We start from the raw sequence: 24,120 nt of genomic DNA, 5'->3' as shown, positions 1-24,120 counted from the left end.
CACCAACAACAACCTATAGTCCGGAACCCCAACAGCCTGAGGACCTCTGCTTGTACTGATGAAGCTTCGAATCACATTGGCCTTTTTAACTGCAGCATCACACTGTTGACTCGTGTTCAGCTTATGATCCACTAAGGCCCCATCTACACAGTCATATAAAATCCACATTATCTGCTTTGAACTGGGTTAGATTAATCTACACTGCCATATAAATCCAGTTCAAAGCAGATAATCTTAGCAGTGCAGTTAGGGCCTAAGACTCCTAGATCCCTTTTGCACTGATTTCCAAGCCAGGTGCTCCCCATCCTATATCTATGCATCTTTTTTTTATTGCCAAAAGGTAGAAATGGTCAACAATTTGCATATATAAGCCTCACCATTATCTTTGCAACAGCCTTGAAAGATAGGGACTCTTATGAAAGGTGGAAAGACAGAATGAGCAAAGGGACACAACCTTGAAAAGAGGAGATTTGCCTTCCTCTAAGGCTGAGAGAGTGTGACTTGTCCAAGATTACTTAGTAGCCTCACCCACCTCACCCGCCTCATAGGAAACCTGCTACAAAACAGGAGCTTCTTTGTTGAGTTCCAGGGCCAGAGAAGCAGATGACGGAAACAGAAGAACGGCCTGCCTCAGGGGAGCGTGCTTGCTCCATCCATGTTCAACATCTACACAAATGACCAGCCACTGCCAGAAGGGACAGAGAGCTTCATCTATGCTGATGATCGTGCCATCACTGCCCAAGCAGGGAGCTTTGAAATGGTTGAACAGAAGCTCTCCAAAGCTCTAGGTGCTCTTACTGCCTATTACAGGGAAAACCAGCTGATCCCTAACCCATCTAAAACACAGACATGTGCCTTTCATCTAAAGAACAGAGAAGCATCCTGAGCTCTGAGGATCACCTGGGAAGGAATCCCACTGGAGCATTGCAACACACCCAAATACCTGGGAGTCACTTTGGACAGTGCTCTTACCTACAAGAAGCACTGCCTGAACATCAAGCAAAAAGTGGGTGCTAAAAACAATATCATACGAAAGCTGACTGGCACAACCTGGGGATCACAACCAGACACAGTGAAGACATCTGCTCTTGCGCTGTGCTACTCTGCTGCTGAGTATGCATGCCCGGTGAGGAACACATCTCACCATGCTAAAACAGTAGATGTGGCTCTTAATGAGACATGCCACATTATCACGGGGTGTCTGCGCCCTACACCACTGGAGAAATTACACTGCTTAGCCGGTATTGCACCACCTGACATCCGCTGGGAAATAGCACCCAATAGTGAAAGGACCAAGGCAGAGACATCCCCAGCTCATCCCCTGTTTGGGTATCAGCCAGCACGTCAACGACTTAAATCTAGAAATAGTTTTCTAAGATCTACAGAGACACTCGCTGGAAAACCCCAGCAAGTGAGAGTCCAAAAGTGGCAGGCTCAAACCCAGAACCTCAACCAATGGCTGATACCAAATGAGAGATACCAGAAAACTGGGCAACTTGGAAGGCGCTGAACAGAATGCGCTCTGGAACCACGAGATGCAGAGCCAACCTCAAGAAATGGGGCCACAAAGTGGAATCCATGACATGCGAGTGAGGAGAAGAGCAAACCACTGACCACCTGCTGCAATGCAACCTGAGCCCTGCCACATGCACAATGGATTGACCTCCTTGCGGCAACACCAGAGGCACTCCAAGTGGCCAGATACTGGTCAAAGGACATTTAATCAACTACCAAACTCACAAATTTTGTATTTTGTCTGTTTGTTTGCTTTGTTCTGTTAGAAATGTAATATAATTGACTGGTTGCCCTGACATGACAAATAAATAAAAATAACTTAGTAGTCGTCGAATGGGGATTTGAACCCTGCTCTCAATTTTCACAACACACTGCACCAGGAAAAAAATATCATTATGGGAATATCAAAGGTGCGTTGTCACCTGCTCAGCGGCTGGATGCGACTCCTTGCCGAGCCCAAGGCTGGAAATTACAATCCGCCCACAGAAGTGTAATTAAACCCGTGTAACACACCAACGCAGAACATGGGTTGGAGGAAGCAGGGAGAGCTGGAAGGCCACAAAAGTGCTTTCTCGGGATTGCGCAAAGGGAGCGATGCCACTGGAACTAAACGCTCCGGGGCACCGGCAGGTGAGCTGAGTCACCGAGCCAGCCTTCACTCTTTTCAAGATTCGGGGTGTTCATCTGGTTTGGCTTTCCACAATAGAGCAGGAGGTGTGTTATCTTGTCAGATGACTCGGTGGCTCATTCCAAGCCATTCAGGTGACGAAAACAACAAGAAAACAAATAGCAGCAGATTGCATTGCATGGCTGGGATGACACGTTCAGAGGGCGAGATGGGCTCTAAAGGTTAACGCAGTACGTTTTGGAAATGGTTTGAAGCCCAAAGAGGAGGAGATGTGCGTAATGTAAGTGCCTAGATCAGTGGTTCTCAACCTGGGGAGATTTATGCAGAAATAAAATTTGAAGAAAACGGCACCCTCTAACTTGACGCCTTCCAAAGGTCTTGAAATCCCAGCCAGTTTACCAGATGTTAGGATTTCTGGGAGCTGAAGGGTAAAAACATCTGGGGACCCCAGGTTGAGAATTAGTGGTCTAGATCCAGGAAAGTCATGCTCCCCATGCTCTATTCTGGCTTGGTTAGGCCACACCTGGAATATTGTGTCCAATTCTGGGCACCACAATTGAAGAGAGTTACTGACAAGCTGGAATGTGTCCAGAGGAGGGCGACTCAAATGATCAAGGGTCTGGAAAACAAGCCCTATGAGGAGCGGTTTAAAGAACTGGGCATGTTTAGCCCGAAGAAGAAAAGGCTGAGAGGAGACATGATGAGAGCCATGTATAACCCTGCGTATCTTTATGAGCTCCCTGCAAATAACTTGCTCCTATTTTTATCTCATTAGAGTTTTTAACATTTTATCCGCACTATTTACTGCGACTGTGTTTTTGTTTATTCTAATGTTACTTTGTCATTGTATTTTTTTTTCCTATGTAATTTTGATGATGTTGCTTGTTGTTTATGTTTTGGTTTTATTTTGATATAATATGTTGTTATGTAAGCCACTCCAAGTCCCCATCGGGGAGATGGTGGCGAGGTATAAATAAAGATTATTATTATTATTGTTATTGTTATTATTATTATTATAAATATGTGAGAGGAAGTCATAGGGAGCAAGCTTGTTTTCTGCTGCCCTGGAGACTAGGACGCAATGGAACAATGGCTTCAAACTACAAGAAAGGAGATTACATCTGAACATTAGGAAGAACCTCCTGACTGTGAGAGCCGTTCAGCAGTGGAACTCTCTGCCCCAGAGTATGGTAGAGGCTCCTTCTTTGGAAGCTTTTAAGCAGAGGCTGGATGATGTATTGTCGTAGGCTTTCATGGCCAGAATCACAGGGTTCTTGTAGTTTTTTTTGGGCTATATGGCCATGTTCGAGGCATTCTCTCCTGACGTTTCGCCTGCATCTATGGCAAGCATCCTCAGAGGTTGTGAGGTATTATTATTATTATTATTATTATTATTATTATTATTATTATGTATTGTTGAAGGCTTTCATGGCTGAAATCACTGGGTTGTTGTAGGTTTTTTTGGGCTATATGGCCATGTTCTAGAGGCATTCTCTCCTGACGTTTCGCCTCCATCTATGGCAAGCATCCTCAGAGGTTGTGAGGTATTATTATTATTATTATTATTATTATGTATTGTTGAAGGCTTTCATGGCTGAAATCACTGGACTGTTGTAAGTTTTTTGAGCTATATGGCCATGTTCTAGAGGCATTCTCTCCTGATATTTCACCTCCATCTATGGCAAGCATCCGCAGAGGTAGTGAGGTCTGTTGAAACTAGGAAAAAGGCTGGATGGCCATCTGTCGGGGATGCTTTGAATGCAATTTTTCTGCTTCTTGGCCAAATGGGGTTGGACTGGATGGTCCATGACCTCCCTTCCAACTCTATGATTATGTAATACAAAATAACATTAACAATACAATAGAATAATATGTAATACTAATATTGTGCTACACTAATGATATATATGCATATGACAATAACATTATGAAGCAAAATTATGAACATTATGAAGCAAAATTATATATTATATTATATATATTATTATATATTATATTATGATTGGCACAACCTGGGGATCACAACCAGACACAGTGAAGACATCTGCCCTTGCGCTGTGCTACTGTGCTGCTGAGTACGCATGCCCAGTGTGGAACACATCTCACCACACTAAAACAGTGGATGTGGCTCTTAATAAAACATGCCGCATTATCACGGGGTGTCTGCGCCCTTCACCACTGGAGAAATTACACTGCTTAGCAGGCATTGCACCACCTGACATCTGCTGGGAAGTAGCAGCCAACAGTGAAAGGGCCAAGGCAGAGACATCTCCAGCTCATCCCTTGTTTGGGTATCAGCCAGCACGTCAACGACTTAAATCTAGAAATAGTTTTCTAAGATCTACAGAGACACTCACTGGAACACCTCAGCAAGTGAGAGTCCAAAAGTGGCAGGCCCAAACCCAGAACCTCAACCAATGGCTGATACCCAATGAAAGACTCCCTCCTGGGCACACAGACTTGGAAGGCGCTGAACAGACTGCGCTCTGGCACCACGAGATGCAGAGCCAACCTTCAGAAATGAGGCCACAAAGTTGAATCCACGACATGTGAGTGTGGAGATGAGCAACCCACTGATCACCTGCTGCAATGCAACCTGAGCCCTGCCACATGCACAATGGAGGACCTCATTGCGGTAACACCAGAGGCACTCCAAGTGGCCAGATACTGGTCAAAGGACATTTAATCAACTACCAAACTCGCAAATTTTGTATTTTGTCTGTTTGTTTTGTTTTGTTCTGTCCGAAATGTAACACAACTGACTGGTTGCCCTGACACGACAAATAAGCAAAATAATGAAGTCGCAATGAAAATAATGTTATGGTTGGGGGTCACCACAACTGTATTAAGGGGCCGCGGCATTAGGAAGGTTGAGAACCACTGCCCTAAAGAGACAAGCACACACCCCTCGATCACTAAAGAATAACCTTATTTGCACAAGCCCTTTGTGCAAACAGATGGCTGCTTTTCTTTCCATTGCACCAGCTTCCCCTCCCTCTGCAATATAGCCATAATTCTCATTTATGGCGGCCAATGCAGACCTGGAACCAATGGTGACTAAGGCAAAAGGACAAAGTCCCTGCCAGAAAAAGTACCTGATAGAAGGTGGATTCTCCCCCACCCCCTTTTGTCCTTTCCTCTGTCCCTGGCACAGTGAAATGAAAAGAATTGATTTTGTCATTTGGGAGTTGTAGTTGCTGGGATTTATAGTTCACCTACAACCCAAGAGCATTCAGAACGCCACCAATGATGGAATGGAACCAAACTCGGCACACAGTTCTCCCACGACCAACATAAAATACTGGAAGGGTTTGTTGAGCAGTGTCCTTTGGTTTTGGAGTTGTAGTTCATCTACATCCAGAAATCATTGTGGACTCAAACAATGAAGGATCTGGACCAAACTCTACACAAATACCCAATATGCCCAAATGTGAACACTGGTGGAGTTTGGGGAAAATAGAATCTTGACATTTGGGAGTTGTGGTTGCTGGGATTTATAGTTCACCTACAATCACAGAGCATTCTGAACCTCACCAATGATAGAATTGGGCCAAACCTCCCACACAGAACCCCCATGTGGGCCACAGCAACACGTGGCAGGGGACAGCTAGTATATTATATTATTAGCATAGTACAATATCAGTATTCTATACTACCATATTGTACTATACCATTATATTGTAATATTATTAGTAATATAAAATAATTAATTATAATATCATATTATTTTTAGTATTATATCATATTACATTATAATATTATAAATATTATATGTATATACAATATATTATATTAGTACAGCACATAAATAAATATATTGCACTATACCATTATATTGTAATATTATTAGTAATATAAAATACTTAATTATAATATCTTATTATTATTAGTAGTATTATATTATATTAGATTATAATATTATAAATATTATATGTATATACAATATATTATAATACATTATTAGCACAGCACATAAATATATTGTACTATACCATTATATTGTAATATTATTAGTAATACAAAATAATTATAATATCTTATTATTAGTAGTATTATATTATATTACATTACAATATTATAAATATTATATGTATATACAATATATTATATTATTTGCACAGCACCTAAATATATTGTACTGTACCATTATATAGTAATATTATATTAGATTACATTATAATATTATAAATATTATATGTATATACAATATATTATATTATATTATTAGCACAGCACATAAATAAAAATATTGTACTATACCATTATATTGTAATATTATTAGTAATATAAAATACCTAATTATAATCATACTATACCATTATATTGTAATATTATTAGTAATATAAAATACTTAATTGTAATATCTTATTATTAGTAGTATTATATTACATTATAATATCATAAATATTAGATGTATATACAATATATTATATTATTAGTACAGCACACAAATAAATATATTGTAATATTGTTAGTAATATAAAATACTTAATTGTAATATCTTATTAGTAGTAGTATTATATTAGATTACATTACAATATTATAAATATTATGTGTATATACAATATATTATATTATTAGAATAGCACATAAATAAATATATAAATAAATAAACATAAATAAATACATATATAAATAAATACATACCAATAAAAGCCTCAAACCCTTCCCATTACCACCTCAAGCCCTCCCCCTCTCAATCAGGTGGGCTAATTGTGCCCCCCAAAGGCCCCCTCCCCTCTCTTACCTGCCCCTCACCTGGACTGATGAGGAAAGCACTGCTTCCCTGCCTTCCTGCCCAAGCAACTCCTTGGACTTCCGGGTATAGCCAGCGCGCATGCGCACACCCACCGCGCACCATCCACCCAGCTGGTTCCCTCCCTCCTTCTCTCTCAGGACTTCAACTCCCAGAAGCCTCTGCAGCCTTGACCAATGAGTAAGGATTCTGGGAAATTGAGTCCAAAAAACCCTGGAAGGCCAGAGTTTGGAAAACATTGCTCTGTTCTGTCGAATGAATGCAGTTTGAACTCATATCATTGAGCTAAAGTGGTGTCAAAACTGCATTAAAGTCAGCAGCCACATTGCACACTTATTGCACTTTGATCCCGCTTTAACTCTCATTCAAAGGAATCCAGGAAGCTATAGTTTGGGGGTTAAGATGGGATTGCCTTTCAGGGAGTTCTAGTTCAACCAAGATAGCCTTTGGGTGCATCTACACTGCGGAATTAATGCAGTTTGGTACCGCTTTAGCTGCCATGGCAAACAATATATTATATAATACTAATAATATAATATACTGGCAGTGTATTATATATATTATGGTATAAGACAGTACAATATAATAATTTATATCATAATATATTATATATTATGGTATAATAATATACTAATATATATCATAATATAACTGTATATACTGGCAGTCTATTATATATATTATGGTGTAATAAGATAGTACAATAGAATAATATATAGCATAATATAAATGTATATTCTATATTACATGTAATATTGCTAATAATGTTTTTATTATAGTACAATATGATAAGATAGTGCTATACTAATAATATATATGCATTTAATATAATAATATAAAATAATATAAAAATATAAAAATAATATAATAATATAAAAATAACACTAATAATTCAACATAATAGTATGTAATACAAAATAACAGTAATAATACAATATAATAACATATAATACAAAGATTGTGCTATGCTAATAATATATATGTATATAACATTAATATTATGTAATACAAAATAATACTAATAATACAGTATAATAATATATAATACTAATATTGTGCTATGCTAATAATATATACGCATATAATATAATAATATAAAATAATATAAAAATAGCAGATAATATAATAATATAAAAAATTAAAAATAATATAATAATATAAAAATAGCACTAATAATTCAATATAATAGTATGTAATACAAAATAACAGTAATAATACAATATAATAATATATAATACTAAAATTGTGCTATGCTAATAATATATATGTTTATAATATTAATATTATGTAATACAAAATAACAATAATAGCACAATATAATAATATATAATACTAAAATTGTGCTATGCTAATAATATATATGCATATAATATTAATATTATGTAATACAAAATAACAGTAATAATACAATACAATAATATATAATACTAAAATTGTGCTATGCTAATAATATATAGGCATACAATATTAATATTATGTAATACAAAATAACAGTAATAATACAATACAATAATATATAATACTGAGATTGTGCTATGCTAATAATATATATGCATATAATATTAATATTATGTAATACATAAAAACACTAATAATACAATATAATAATATATAATACTAAAATTGTGCTATGCGAATAATATATACACATATAATGTTAATCTTATGTAATACAAAATAACACATAATAATACAATATAATAATATATAATACTAAGATTGTGCTATGCTAATAATATATATGTATATAAAATTAATATTATGTAATATAAAATAACACAATAGCACTAATATTGTCCTTTGCTAATAATATATTATATATGCATGTAATATTAATCTTATGTAATACAAAATAACACTATTAACACAATATAATAATATATAATACTAATATTGTGCTATGCTGATATTATTTTATATATGCATATAATATTAATATTATGTAATACAAAATAATACTAATAATAAATTATAAGAATATATAATACTAATATTGTGCTATGCAAATAATATATTATATATGTATATAATATTAATATTATGTAATACAAAATAATACTAATAATATAGTGCAATAATAAATAAATAATAAATACAGTACAATAATATATTACTAATATTGTACTATGCTATTATATTATATATGTATATATTATGTAATACAAAATAATATTAATAGTACAATATAATAATATATAATACTAATATTGTGCTAGGCTAATAATATATATGCACATAATATTAATATTATATAATATAAAATAATACTAATAATGCAATATAATAATATATAATAATAATATTGTGCTAGGCTAATAATATATTATATATGCACATAATATTAATACTATGTAATACAAAATAATACAATATAATAACATACAATAATATTGCAATATAATAATACTAATATATTAAAGATAATAATACTGATAATATATAATGCTATAATATTTTTAAATGTTTGTATATTTTAAGTTGTCATGTTTTGAATTGTGAGACGCTTTTGAGTCTCTGAACGGAGAGATAAAGCGGGATATAAATAAACAAACAAACAAATAAAAATGGCTCATTGCTATGGGATCCTGGGAGTTGTGGTGCCTCCCCCCAAAAAACTGCAAGCCTCATGAATCCATAGAATTTAAGTATGGCAGTTAAAGTGGTATCAAACTGTATTAATTTGGCAGTGTAGATGCGTACGAAGACTTATTTGCCAGATGTAACAAGTCGCATATCATACCTGTAATGGTTACCTTTCACATAATTTCTTTTTAAGGTTATTTTGAAGCATTTTGGGAGGCATAGGGACAGGCATATTTTAGGTCATTTTACATATTTTAAACCCTAAACAACCTTATATCTCCCATATATACACACAGAGAGTAGAAAAAAAGAGTCGGACACAAGATGCAAATCAAGTATCTCTTATTGAAAATGCTTGGGAACAGAAGATGTATAGCTGGGACATCATTCTAGACACTGAAAAGTCATTCGAGACACAATATTTTGAATCATTTTGTGTATGAAACAAAGGTTGTATTAATTGAACCACAAGAAAACAAAGTTATCAGGATTTCAGGAACCCATGTGGACAATTTTGGGGTATTTTCGGTAATTTTGGAACTTCAGATAAGGGATATTTAATGTTCAATGAGATACCTTTTAGGCCCCAACTACACTCACCATATAATGCGGGAACCTGGGATTTGGAGTCTGCTCTCGAGTGTCTTCAAAGCGTGTCCAACCTATGGTGACCTTATATGGCAAACCTTTCGCAGAGTATTTTTAATTGGTTCATCTGAGGCTGAGAGTGTGTGACTTACCCAAGGTCACCCAATAAATAGGTTTCCTTGGCCAAGTGGGGATTCAAACCTTGATCTCCAAAGCTTTTGTTGGAGTTATGGAAAGCTATGTAGACTTTGGGTTGTTGTAGGTTTTTCGGGCTATATGGTCATGTCCTAGAAGCATTCTCTCCTGACGTTTCGCCTTCATCTATGGCAAGGATCCTCAGAGGTTGTGACATCACAACCTCTGAGGATGCTTGCCATAGATGCAGGCGAAACGTCAGGAGAGAATGCTTCTAGAGGACCTCACAACCTCTGAGGATGCTTGCCATAGATGCAGGCGAAACGTCAGGAGAGAATGCTTCTAGAGGACCTCACAACCTCTGAGGATGCTTGCCACAGATGCAGGCGAAAGGTCAGGAGAGAATGCTTCTAGAGGACCTCACAACCTCTGAGGATGCTTGCCATAGATGCAGGTGAAATGTCAGGAGAGAATGCTTCTAGAGGACCTCACAACCTCTGAGGATGCTTGCCATAGATGCAGGCGAAATGTCAGGAGAGAATGCTTCTAGAGGACCTCACAACCTCTGAGGATGCTTGCCATAGATGCAGGTGGAACGTCAGGAGAGAATGCTTCTAGAGGACCTCACAACCTCTGAGGATGCTTGCCATAGGTGCAGGCGAAATGTCAGTAGAGAATGCTTCTAGAGGACCTCACAACCTCTGAGGATGCTTGCCATAGATGCAGGCGAAACGTCAGGAGAGAATGCTTGTAGGGGACCTCTGAGGATGCTTGCCATAGATGCAGGCGAAACGTCAGGAGAGAATGCTTCTAGAACATGGCCATATAGCCCGAAAAACCTACAACAACCCAGTGATTCCAGCCATAAAAGCCTTCGACAATACAAATGTGGACTTTGCAACCAGAGAGCATTACAACCCCAACAAACTACATATCCCAGGATTCAAACTACAGATCCCAGTTAAATTGGGATCATAGTGCTATTAGTCAAAACTGTGAAAGATCCAAGAAACTTCCATTTTTTTTTATTTGAGCCGTGTTTTGGGAAGAAAAAAACCCAGTTATTTCACATTTTAATCCATTATCAGGCCCTATATATATATATCTTGCAAGTTTGTAGCCCAGATTTGAAGCTTCAGTGGCCTCCAAAGTGAAGACAAAGTGTCTTTATCTAGACATGGTGAGGCCCTTCACCCCAAAAGTTCAAAACCATGTTATTTTCTTGCAGCCAACAGGTCACAGGTTCGAATCCGGGGAGAACGCGGATGAGCTTTCTCTGTCAGCTCCAGCTCCCCATGCGGAGATATGAGAGAAGCCTCCCACAAGGATGATAAAACATCAAAAACATCCAGGCATTCCCTGAGCAATGTCCTTGCAGACGGCCCATTCTCTCACATCAGAAACGACTTGCAGTTTCTCAAGTCACTCCTGACACGAAAATTAAAAAAAGCCGGTTGGGTTTTCGGTCCATTGTTCTGATCCGGCAGGGCAGCCCCAATGAAATTTTTTCCAGCTGCTTTTGAAATGTCCCTTTTCTCCACTTGTCCTTCAGTTTAGTTCAATTCCTGCCAATGGAGTTCAAATTGCAAAAAAATAAATAAATTGCAAGTAATGCAATGTTGGACCTTCCCAGTCAGCTCAGGCAAAAGCAAAGTGCTGCAGCCTCTCCTAGATTTGTGTGTCCATCCTCCTTAATATCGTTTGTCCTCTGGTGTTGCTCTGCCACACATCTGTGAAATGTTGGAGGATATGAAGTTCTAGCAAAATAATAATAATAATGATCAGCATGCATTTTCCGGGCTGACGGTGCAGGGAAGAGTCTCTTTCGGACCGAGTACGTTTTCTGCTTTTTCCTCGGACTTAACTGGGATGTAGCAGTATGGTTTGATAGCAGCAAGGTTCGCCTCGAAGCCCTTTGGGAGATTTGGTGGTCCCGGGTGACGGCAGGGTTGCAGAAAGCCGGCCTTTTTGCCGTGGCTGCTTCGGCTGCGCCAGGAAGCCCATCGGCTGAGGCTGTGCCCTGGCTTCTCGAGCAGCCCGGCTCCCAATTGGCACCGCTGCCACTTCCGCTGGATTTCAGATTGGACCTGAGCAAAGATGAAGAAAAGGAGAGAGAGAGAGAAAGTACAGGGCTTTTAAAACTTTTTCCATTTGGGGATTTTTTTTACATAGAATCATAGAGTTAGAAGAGACTCCAGAGGACATCTAGTCCAACCCCCTGTGTTCCGTCTTCCAGGAGCATGCTTTACATTGCCTTTTAGCTGCATGGGATAGCATTCCTTTGCATTTCCCCAGGGTTGCTATAGACCCAGCAACACCCTGGAAGTTAAACAGTATCAGAGTCTGGAAAGCCAGCCTGCAGGCCCTCTGCACTTATTGGTTTAGAGCAGTGTTTCTCAACCTGGGGGTCGGGACCCCTGGGGGGGAGGGGTCGTGAGGGGGCGTCAGAGGGGTCACCAAAGACCATCAGAAAACATAGTATTTTCTGTTGTTCATGGGGTACTGTGTGGGATGTTTGGCCCAATTCCATCATTGGTGAGGTTCAGAATGCTCTTTGATTGTAGGTGAACTATACATCTCAGCAACTACAACTCCCAAAAGTCAAGGTGTATTTTCCCCTAACCCCACCACTTGGGCATATTGGGCATATTGAGTATTTGTGCCAAGTTTGGTCCAGATCCATTATTGTTTGAGTTCACAATGCTTTCTGGATGTGGGTGAACTACAATTCCAAAACTCAAGGTCAATGCCCACCAAACCCTTCCAGCATTTTCTGTTGGTCATGGGAGTTCTGTGTGCCAAGTTTGCTTCAATTCCATCATTGGGGAAATTCAGAATGCTCTTTGATTGTAAGTGAACTATAAATCCCAGAAACTACAACTCCCAAATGTCAAGGTCTATTTTCCCCTAACCCCACCAGTGGTCACATTTGGGCATATTGAGTATTCGTGCCAAGTTTGGTCCAGATCCATTATTGTTAGAATCCATAATGCTTTCTGGATGTGGGTGAACTACAATTCTAAAACTCAAGGTCAATGCCCACCAAACCCTTCCAGCATTTTCTGTCGGCCGTGGGAGTTCTGTGTGCCAGGTTTGGTTCAATTCCATCATTGGGGAAATTCAGAATGCTCTTTGATTGTAAGTGAACTATAAATCCCAGCAACTACAACTCCCAAATGTCAAGGTCTATTTTCCCCTAACCCCACCATTTGGGCATATTGGGCATATTGAGTATTCGTGCCAAGTTTGGTCCAGATCCATTATTGTTAGAATCCATAATGCTTTCTGGATGTGGGTGAACTACAATTCCAAAACTCAAGGTCAATGCCCACCAAACCCTTCCAGCATTTTCTGTTGGTCATGGGAGTTCTGTGTGCCAAGTTTGGTTCAATTCCACCATTGGTGAAGTTCAGAATGCTCTTTGATTGTAGGTTAACTATCAATCCCAGAAATTACAACTCCCAAATGACAAAATTAACTCCCTCTCCCAATCCCACCAGTATTCGAATTTGGCTGTATCAAGTATTTGTGCCAAATTTGGTCCAGTGAATACATCCTGCATATCAAATATTTACATTATGATTCATAACAGTAACAACATGACAGTTATGAAGTAGTAGCAAAAATAATGTGATGGGGGTCATCACAACATGAGGAAATGTATTAAGGGGTCGCGGCATTAGGAAGGTTGAGAAACACTGGTTTAGAGCGTATCTCTGTGGGTTAGGAGTCCGCCCTTTTTCCTGGGGTTAAGATCTCCATTTTGGAATCTCTCCTCCCTCCTTTAGTAGAGAAAAGAACCTTTTATTACTTCTGTTTCCGTAGCCCACACTAATAATTTATTATAAATTATTGTAAATTTTTTTCTTCAGAAGTAATAAAAGACTGTATGATTAAGTGGGCAAGGAATATTGGTAGACAGATACAATACGAAGAATGGGAACAAATTTGGACAAAAAAGATCAAATATACTTATTCGACAGATTTGCAGGAGAGCTGGCTAAAAAATGATGGAATTGAACCAAATATGGCACACAGAACTCCCATGACAAACAGAAAATATATATCAGTTATTGGTTGGGGGTGAGGGGGTGTCAAAATACTGTTTGCTTACTGTTGAAAACTATCTAGGGCCGCCTCTGACTATGACTCTGGAGACCAGGGTTCCAATACATGAGTAGCCATGGAAACCTACTCACCTTGGGCAAGTCACACTCTCTCAGCCTCAGAGGAAGGCAGTGCCAAACCACCTCTGGATAATCAATGAAAAGCCCATGATTGGTTCGTCTTAGGGTTGCCCTTAGTCAGAAATGGCCTGAAGGAAACTCATTTCCATCAAAGGCTAAATCACCTTTATGGTTGCCTTCAAAGGGCCACTGAATCCGTGGATAGATAATCCACAGAGACAGAGGACCAACTATAATTATTTTCCATAGTGCCGAGTATTCTTTTATTATGTTACTAGCCATCCCCTGCCACGTGTTCCTGCGGCCCTGTCTGTTTACATGTGTTTTGTGAGTGTATATATGTGTTTATGTGTGTGTGTATATTTGTGTATATGTGTGTTTGTGTATATATATGTGTGTGTGTGTGTCGGTGTATATAGTAAAGGTAAAGGTAGTCCCCTGACATTAAGTCCAGTCATGTCTGACTCTGGGGGTTGGTGCTCATCTCCATTTCTAAGCCGAAGAGCCAGCGTTGTCCGTAGACACCTCCAAGGTCATGTGGCCGACATGACTGCATGGAGCGCCCTTACCTTCCTGCCAGAGCGGTACCTATTGATCTACTCACATTTGCATGTTTTCGAACTGCTAGGTTGGCAGAAGCTAGGGCTGACAGCGGAAGCTCACGCCGCTCCCCAGAATCGAACCTGCGACCTTTCGATCAACAAGCTCAGCAGCTCAGTGCTTTAACCCACTGCGCCACCGGGGGCCCCCGACTCCCCGTCGGTGTATATATGTGTGTGTATATATATGTGTGTGTGTGTATATATATATTTGTGTATTTGTGTGTTTATATGTGTAAATGCATATTGTGTATATGTGTGTGCATGTATTGTAGTTCAGCGTGATAGTAATGTTACTACTACCGATAGAAGGGAGAAGAGGGCTGCGCAGGTGTCTTGACAGCATGTGTATATGTATATATGTATGTGTGCATGTGTATACGTATATGTGTGTATATGTATATTTGTGTGTGCATGTGTATATGTATGTGTGTATGTATATGTATGTGTATATTTGTGTGTATTTTTGCACACACACACACACACACACACATATATATATATATATATATACGTGTGTGTATGAATGTATGCATGTGTATATGTATATGAGTGTATGTGTATCTGTATATATTATGTATTTTGGGGGTTTTCTAAGTCTATTCCACTGGGGTTGTGTGTGTATTTTTGCACATATATATATATACGTGTGTGTATGAATGTATGCATGTGTATATGTATATGAGTGTATGTGTATCTGTATATATTAATTATTTTGGGGTTTTCTAAGTCTATTCCGCTGGGGTTGTGTGTGTATTTTTGCACATATATATATATACGTGTGTGTATGAATGTATGCATGTGTATATGTATATGAGTGTATGTGTATCTGTATATATTAATTATTTTGGGGTTTTCTAAATCTATTCCGCTGGGGTTGTGTGTGTATTTTTGCACATATATATATATATACGTGTGTGTATGAATGTATGCATGTGTATATGTATATGAGTGTATGTGTATCTGTATATATTAATTATTTTGGGGTTTTCTAAGTCTATTCCGCTGGGGTTGTGTGTGTATTTTTGCACATATATATATATACGTGTGTGTATGAATGTATGCATGTGTATATGTATATGAGTGTATGTGTATCTGTATATATTATGTATTTTGGGGGTTTTCTAAGTCTATTCCGCTGGGGTTGTGTGTGTATTTTTGCACATATATATATATATACGTGTGTGTATGAATGTATGCATGTGTATATGTATATGAGTGTATGTGTATCTGTATATATTAATTATTTTGGGGTTTTCTAAGTCTATTCCGCTGGGGTTGTGTGTGTTTAGGGGTGATGGACACTCGTTGGACTGTTAGGTGTATTGTCTCCAAATTTCGTGTCAACATGTTCATATAGATTCTGCACTGTTTAGTTTAGTTTATTTTGTTATTTTATGTATTTCTTCGAGATGTAATTTTTTGGTTGTTTTGTGTCTAATTATGGTGTATTATTTTTGGGCTCGCCCCCATGTTAGCCGCCCCGAGTCCCCTTTGGGGATATGGTGGCGGTTTATAAATAAAGATTATTATTATTATTATTATTATTATTATTATTATTATTATTATTTTCCCAGATCTTACTGAATGAAAATGATTTGGATCCCCAGATCTTACTGAATGAAAACTCTCATCACTTTTGATTACCTGCTATGAAGGCTAGGGATAATGGGAACTGCAACCCGACAACCCTGTGCTTTAAGGAATTTAGCCACTCACCTCTTTATTGACAAAGCAGTAGAGTATGCTCACCAGAAGGCCCTGCAGGTGTTTGAAAAGAAAGAATGATAAGATTTAATGGATCTACGCTTCAAGCTTGTACTGGCTTCCAACCAGCATAACTATATGAAACATATCTGTCAGTCAAACAAACTCTGAGTTAGATAGACCAATGGCTCCTATATGTGGGGAAGCATTCAAGATGTGCCCCATACCTGGAGGGAGTTGAGAAAGAGCTCAAAGAAGAATTTGACGTATCGCAAGGTGCCTTGAGCCTGCTCCTCGGTGACCAGAGCAAACACCACTTCATGGATGCCCAACAAGGGGATGAGGGTCAGCGTTGACTTGGCCAGCCTAAAGATGGGGAAGAGGAGGAAGAACATCAAAAGGTGTAATCACCATCACCTAGTCAGGTTTCAAGGTTGTTAGCCCACATGTCTCATACTCAAGGCCTGCAGGTTGAATCATGTGTTGCTCCTTCCAGATGCTGGACCACAACTCCTATATTCCTTCTCATTAGACATAAAATAGAGCTGATGGGAGTTGTGATACAGTGACATATGGGAGACTGCAATTTGTTCTGTTGAATCAGAGTTGGATGGATGCCTGGATGTTTTTGATGTTTTATCATCCTTGTGGGAGGCTTCTTTCATGTCCCCGCATGAGGAGCTGGAGCTGATAGAGGGAGCTCATCCACGCTCTCCCTGGATTCGAACCTGGGCAACGTCCTTGCAGACGGCCAATTCTCCTGAGGTATTATATTACTTTCTCTTCCCAAACTACAATGCTTGATAAGAATACCCCACAACCCAAAGTTTGTTCCATACCGCATTTTGTAATCCGCATAGCGCATCTGTTGTGCCTGGAGCTTGGAAACCAAGATCTTGATAACGCGGATGAAGATCACGAAGTTGACCTGGGAAATGAGGAAAAACAAAGAATCCAATTTGTCAAAAACTGGTTTTGGGACAAGAAGAACCAATGTCCTCATTTGCTTTAGGGCAGCTTCTCCACTTACAAAGATGGCTAGTAGGATAGGACAGCGAATGATCCACCAGTAGCCCATGTTATCATTTCTCTCCCAGCATCTGAAAAAAGAGTATAGTGAAAAGATATCAGAGAGAAAAGGTGACCAAAGTCACCTTTGAGACATAACTTAGGGTCGTCTACATTGCAGATCGATATCACTTTAACTGATGTGGCTCAATGCTATGGAGTCACAGGAATTGTAGTTTGGTGAGGCATTCTGACAATCTGTTAGGGTCTGGGTTTTTGTAGGTTTTTTTCGGGCTATATGGCCATGTTCTAGAGGCATTCTCTCCTGACGTTTCGCCTGTATCTATGGCAAGCATCCTCAGAGGTTGTGACCTCACAACCTCAGAAGATGCTTGCCATAGATGCAGGCGAAACGTCAGGAGAGAATGCTTCTAGAGGACCTCACAACCTCTGAGGATGCTTGCCATAGATGCAGGCGAAACGTCAGGAGAGAATGCTTCTAGAGGACCTCACAACCTCTGAAGATGCTTGCCATAGATGCAGGCAAAACGTCAGGAGAGAATGCTTCTAGAGGACCTCACAACCTCTGAGGATGCTTGCCATAGATGCAGGTGAAACATCAGGAGAGAATGCTTCTAGAGGACCTCACAACCTCTGAAGATGCTTGCCATAGATGCAGGCGAAACATCAGGAGAGAATGCTTCTAGAGGACCTCACAACCTCTGAGGATGCTTGCCATAGATGCAGGCAAAACGTCAGGAGAGAATGCTTCTAGAGGACCTCACAACCTCTGAGGATGCTTGCCATAGATGCAGGCGAAACATCAGGAGAGAATGCTTCTAGAGGACCTCACAACCTCTGAGGATGCTTGCCATAGATGCAGGCGAAACGTCAGGAGAGAATGCTTCTAGAGGACCTCACAACCTCTGAGGATGCTTGCCATAGATGCAGGTGAAACGTCAGGAGAGAATGCTTCCAGAGGACCTCACAACTTCTGAAGATGCTTGCTATAGATGCGGGCGAAACGTCAGGAGAGAATGCTTCTAGAGGATCTCACAACCTCTGAGAATGCTTGCCATAGATGCAGGCGAAACGTCAGGAGAGAATGCCTCTAGAACATGGCCATATAGCCCGAAAAAAAACCTACAACAACCCAGTGATTCCGGCCATGAAAGCCTTTGACAGTACATCTGTTAGGGTCATCTACATTGCAGATTCAATGCAGTTCGATATCACTTTAACTGCTGTGGCTCAATGCTATGGAATCATAGGAGTTTTAGCTGGCTTGTTGTAGGTTTTTCGGGCTATATGGCCATGTTCTAGAGGCATTCTCTCCTGACGTTTCGCCTGCATCTGTGGCAAGCATCCTCAGAGGTTGTGAGGTCCTACAATACATAGGAGCTCTAGTTTGGCGAGGCATTCTGACATCTGTTCCATGCATGTAAACACTATCTTGCTACTAAAAATGAGATCCAAACTTCCTGGCTGTGCGGACATGGCATCAGAAGATCTCAAAATATACGCAGCTTTGTATCATACAGACTTACTCGTGGTTTTCGTAGAGATACCTCACAATCACCCAAGGCAGGACGAAAAGGACTGGAGACCCTGCACAGAAAGATAGACTAACATCAATCACTGGCCTCACGTTAAGTCTACGTTTATTTATTTATCATGTCAGGAGCAAACCAAACAGTTGTATTGCCATTTTAAACAAACAAACAAACAAAACACAAAGTTTGCAAGCTTGGTAGTTGATTAGATGTCCTTTGACCAGTAGCTGGCCACTTGGAGTGCCTCTGGTGTTGCTGCAAGAAGGTCCTCCCTTGTGCATGTGGCAGGGCTCAGGGTGCATTGCAGCAGGTGGTCAGTGGTTTGCTTTTCTCCGCACTCGCATGTCGTGGATTCCACTTTGTGGCCCCATTTCTTGAGGTTAGCTCTGCATCTCGTGGTGCCAGAGCGCAGTCTGTTCAGCGCCTTCCAAGTCGCCCGGGGGAGTCTCTCATTTGGTATCAGCCATTGATTGAGGTTCTTTGTTTGAGCCTGCCACCTTTGGACTCTTGCTTGCTGAGGTGTTCCAGCGAGTGTCTGTGTAGATTTTATAAAACTATTTCTAAGTCTACATAATGGGTGCAATTAACGCCTGATGCACAACAAAGCTTCATCTCTTTCCTTTTCATTTCCCCATGGCATAGATTGCTTCTTTGCAGTACTTTTGGGAAGCAAAAGTGACACCGCTCACATCTAATTCACTGTTATTTTCTTAGATTGTGTATACATGTACGTATGTGGTATATTCAGCTCTGCATGGAGCTGAATATAAAGATGATTTGGGGATTTCAAAAGCTGCCACACTGGTGAAGCAAGGTTCTCGGAATCTACACCAGGCTTGGAAAGTTTATTATTATTATTATTATTATTATTATTATTATTTTACAATAAATGTTCTGTCGCACACTGGGCCTGTAATAATTGTCTTTTCAAATAGGACGTGCACCTTGTGCCCAGCGGGAAGCCAGGGCGCCACGAAAGAGGCCCTCAAGGATTTTCCGGAAGAAATGGTCTTTAGATGGCTTGAAAGGTTTAACAAAGTCCTTTATTATTGAACAAATTAAACAGATATTTCTCAAATCTTCAATGAGTCAAACAAATGCTTCAAGGCTTTAAATCAACTGGTCCACAAGGGACAGGCAACTGTCTTCGTTAATTGTTCTTATACTTTGAGAGGAAAACCCTTTTTTAACTTCTCCCAGGCTGTCTGTTATCTAAGCTTTGTTGGTGTGGGATCTACTACCGATTCCAAGCTGTGTCTTGGTACTGAGTAAACCTACCAGACAAAGCTTGTAGATTCTCCAGCTGGAGTTCTTTGGGTCTGTAAAGCTGTTTTCCCGCTGGAATTTCTTTAAGACTTTAGGGCTGTTTCCCTCAGATGCTGTAAGGCTGAGAGGCTGCAGAGCTTTGGGAATTTTCCCCCTGAATGTCTTGAGAAATGAAGCTTTTCTGCAGGTGAAGCTTGTCCACGTCCTCTAACTTAGCTTTCCTCACTAAGACTAACTAAAAATGGCCCCCTCTTCCCTTCTCGGATCTTTGTTGCCAGTCTGATGTCTCTACTCTTTACTATTTTATCGAGATTGGACATTGCTCTCCTCCCAAGAAGGAAGCGTCTTCTGATTTCCTGGCCACAGTCTGCGTCTGCAGTCATCTTTGCGCCTAGAAATACAAAGTCAAAGCCATGGTCTTCCCTGTAGTCACCTACAGATGTGAGAGCTGGACCTTAGGGAAGGCTGAGCGAAGGAAGATAGATGCTTTTGAGCTGTGGTGTTGGAGGAAAGTTCTGAGAGTGCCTTGGACTGCGAGAATATCCAACCAGTCCATCCTCCAGGAAAGAAAGCCTGACTGCTCACTGGAAGGAAGGATACTAGAAACAAAGTTGAAGTACTTTGGCCACATCATGAGGAGACAGCAAAGCCTAGAGAAGACAATGATGCTGGGGAAAGTGGAAGGTAAAAGGAAGAGGGGCCGACCAAGGGCAAGATGGATGGATGGCATCCTTGAAGTGACTGGACTGACCTTGAAGGAGCTGGGGGTGGTGACGGCCGACAGGGAGCTCTGGTGTGGGCTGGTCCATGAGGTCATGAAGAGTCGGAGACGACTGAACGAATGAACAACAACTTCCCTTCCCATCTCCCTGGGAGAAGGGGTGGATCCAAACTTAACAATGATAGACAGGTGGCTTGCCCTATGACTGTAAACTAAAGGAAGCCACCTTTTTGCAGAATCCCTGAAACTTTGGAATGCATGCAAACATTTAAAAGAAAGAAAATAAAAGTTGGAGCTCATGGTACAGATGTACCAGCACAATAAACATTGACAAAATCACAATTTGCAGTTGACAGATTGTGATTTTGTCAATGTTTATTGTTTCCTTATTATTATTATTATTAATCATTATCCCATTGGGACATGGCACCAGCCGCCAGACTCACCCCATCCAAGTAGCAAATAGCCTAGGAAATAGCTCTCTTCAGAGAAGGCCAGGGGTCCCAGCAAGTTGTGGAGATAGAGTCCTTCCACCAGGAGCCAGTAGTAGTTTGCACAGACGCAGTATTGGGTGAGGACCTGTGCCAGGCGACAGCTGGCTCCAGCCTAGACATGGCAGACGGAGAGAAGAGGGGACAGATCTTGAAATCAGCACTCTATCTGTCATTACGTGGAAAGCTAAGGAGTTGCATTACCTCCCCACAAAGGAGACATTGCAAGGGGGGCAAAAACTGTTTTACAAACTATATATAAGTGAAAATATGTATGTAGTTATATATGTTTGTTTGAATCACAAAGGCTGCTACATGGCTTGATGGATCTGGACCAAACGTAGTATGCATACCCTTCGTTATATAACAAAAAATACGGATGGGATTTGTTTGGGTGGGGCTGATAGAGAATGGTGAGAATTGTAGTCTGAATCCACATCCAGAGAGCTGCATGATTCCCACCCAGGATGGAACTGGACCAAATGGGTGGGGGTTGTCAGGATTATTTAGTTATATATGCGTGTTTTTCAATGTGCTTCTATGTAATTCAAGATGGATTCTATTCAGTTCAATTGTGTATTAGAAATACTGAGGCTGTGAAACTGTAACCTTGACAGAAATGAGATAACGTGTTTTCTGGCTGGGAAGAAAAGGGAGGAACTGATCTCAGTCAGAAGTCAGATAAGCAGATGTTCAGAGACTGTTGTTTTTGCCTAGAAGTTCCTGTCTGTAGCTTGCTGTGAATAGACGTGTGTAGATGTACTTAGTAAACTTAGTGTTCTGTTGTAACTGGAAGTCTGCAGAGTCCTGATTTCTGAACACAATGTCTGCCGATCTAGCAATCCTTCCGCTGGCAAGCGTCAATACTCTGACAGGGGTTTGATAGAGGATTATGGGAGTTGGAGTCCATCTGAGAGCTGTGTGATTTCCACCAACAACCAAATGAGCAGCTCTCCTCCTCACTGATCAACTTGCTTTCCAGACCGCATTTCCCAGCACCCTTACTCCTTCATTAGGCAGGCCAGGGATGATGGGACTTGTAGCATAACAAGAGGGCTGAGCCATCTGACTGCTCTCCAACTAGGTTCAAACTGGGATGCAATATCACCACCAAATGTGGATCTGGTACCTGTGCCATAGGAAAGGTAGAGAAATCTCCTTCCTTCTGGAAGTCTTCGGGAAAGCGGAGCCGTAAAAGTGCGTCCCGGGCGAGGATGGAGATGGCGCGCAGCACGTAGGAAAGGAAAAGGTTCATGTGGATGTAATTGCGGATGCACCGAAGTTTCCTGGGGAGGAAGAATTGAGAAGACAAGCTATGGCAAAACCTGTGTTAACACAGTCTGGGGTTTCTCTTGATATTTGTAGAGAAAACCCAGACTTTTCTAACTGGAGTACTATCAGAAAAGGGACAAATAGTTTCATCTATGGTGATGATCGTGCCATTACCACTCAAGCAGGGAGCTTTGAGATGGTTGAACAAAAGCTCTCGGAAGCTCTAGGTGCCCTTACTGCCTATTACAGGGAAAACCAGCTGATCCCTAATCCATCTAAAACACAGACATGTGCCTTTCACCTTAAGAACAGACTAGCATCCCGAGCTATCTTTAGATAGATAGGCTAGCTAAAGATAGACATTCTGGGGGTCAGCGAACTGAAATGGACTGGAATGGGCCACTTCACATCAGATGACCACCAGATCTACTACTGTGGACAAGAGGAACATCGAAGAAATGGAGTAGCCTTCATAATTAATAAGAAATTTGCTAAAGCGGTGCTTGGATACAACCCAAAAAATGACAGAATGATCTCAATTCGAGTGCAAGGAAAGCCTTTCAACATCACAGTGATCCAAATATACGCCCCAACCACAGCTGCTGAAGAAGCAGAAGTAGATCAGTTCTATGAGGATCTGCAGGACCTACTGGATAATACACCAAAAAGAGACATTATTTTCATTACAGGAGACTGGAATGCCAAGGTGGGAAGTCAAATGACAACTGGGATCACAGGCAAGCATGGTCTGGGAGAACAAAATGAAGCGGGACGCAGGCTGATAGAATTCTGCCAGGAAAATTCGCTGTGTATTACAAACACTCTCTTCCAACAACCTAAAAGACGGCTTTATACATGGACCTCACCAGATGGTCAGCACCGAAATCAGATTGACTACATCCTTTGCAGCCAAAGGTGGCGGACATCCATCCAGTCGGTGAAAACAAGACCTGGGGCTGACTGTAGCTCAGATCACGAACTTCTTATTGCCCAATTTAGAATAAAACTAAAGAGATCAGGGAAAATACACAGACCAGTTAGATATGATCTCACTAACATTCCTAGCGAATATACAGTGGAAGTGAAGAACAGATTTGAAGGACTAGATTTA

At 40.2% G+C, this 24,120-nt stretch overlaps 2 protein-coding genes across 2 annotated transcripts in view; both read right to left on the bottom strand.

Annotated features, from left to right (window-relative positions):
* Positions 1-6,951, bottom strand: part of LOC132782129 (F-box only protein 46) — a 36,642-nt gene extending 29,691 nt beyond the window's left edge. Inside the window, 1 exon segment of the mRNA XM_067461013.1 lies at positions 6,891-6,951. The gene's annotated coding sequence lies outside the window, so the exon portion shown is untranslated.
* Positions 6,952-10,965: 4,014 nt separating this feature from the next.
* Positions 10,966-24,120, bottom strand: part of LOC132780554 (gastric inhibitory polypeptide receptor) — a 32,320-nt gene continuing 19,165 nt past the window's right edge. The window contains exons 7-14 of the mRNA XM_067461011.1: positions 22,867-23,023; positions 21,693-21,852; positions 19,254-19,314; positions 17,729-17,798; positions 17,538-17,626; positions 16,926-17,064; positions 16,711-16,752; positions 10,966-12,292 (exon numbers count right to left, since the gene is read on the bottom strand). Coding sequence (XP_067317112.1) covers positions 11,987-12,292; positions 16,711-16,752; positions 16,926-17,064; positions 17,538-17,626; positions 17,729-17,798; positions 19,254-19,314; positions 21,693-21,852; positions 22,867-23,023 — 1,024 coding nt within the window. The 3' untranslated portion in view covers positions 10,966-11,986. The remainder of the gene's footprint in view (positions 12,293-16,710; positions 16,753-16,925; positions 17,065-17,537; positions 17,627-17,728; positions 17,799-19,253; positions 19,315-21,692; positions 21,853-22,866; positions 23,024-24,120) is intronic.

Source organism: Anolis sagrei, chromosome X (genome assembly GCF_037176765.1).
Source record: "Anolis sagrei isolate rAnoSag1 chromosome X, rAnoSag1.mat, whole genome shotgun sequence".
In the NCBI taxonomy this organism is placed as follows: domain Eukaryota; kingdom Metazoa; phylum Chordata; class Lepidosauria; order Squamata; family Dactyloidae; genus Anolis; species Anolis sagrei.
The sequence above is the reverse complement of the archived record's forward strand: the minus strand, read 5'-3'. Positions and strand labels throughout refer to the sequence as shown.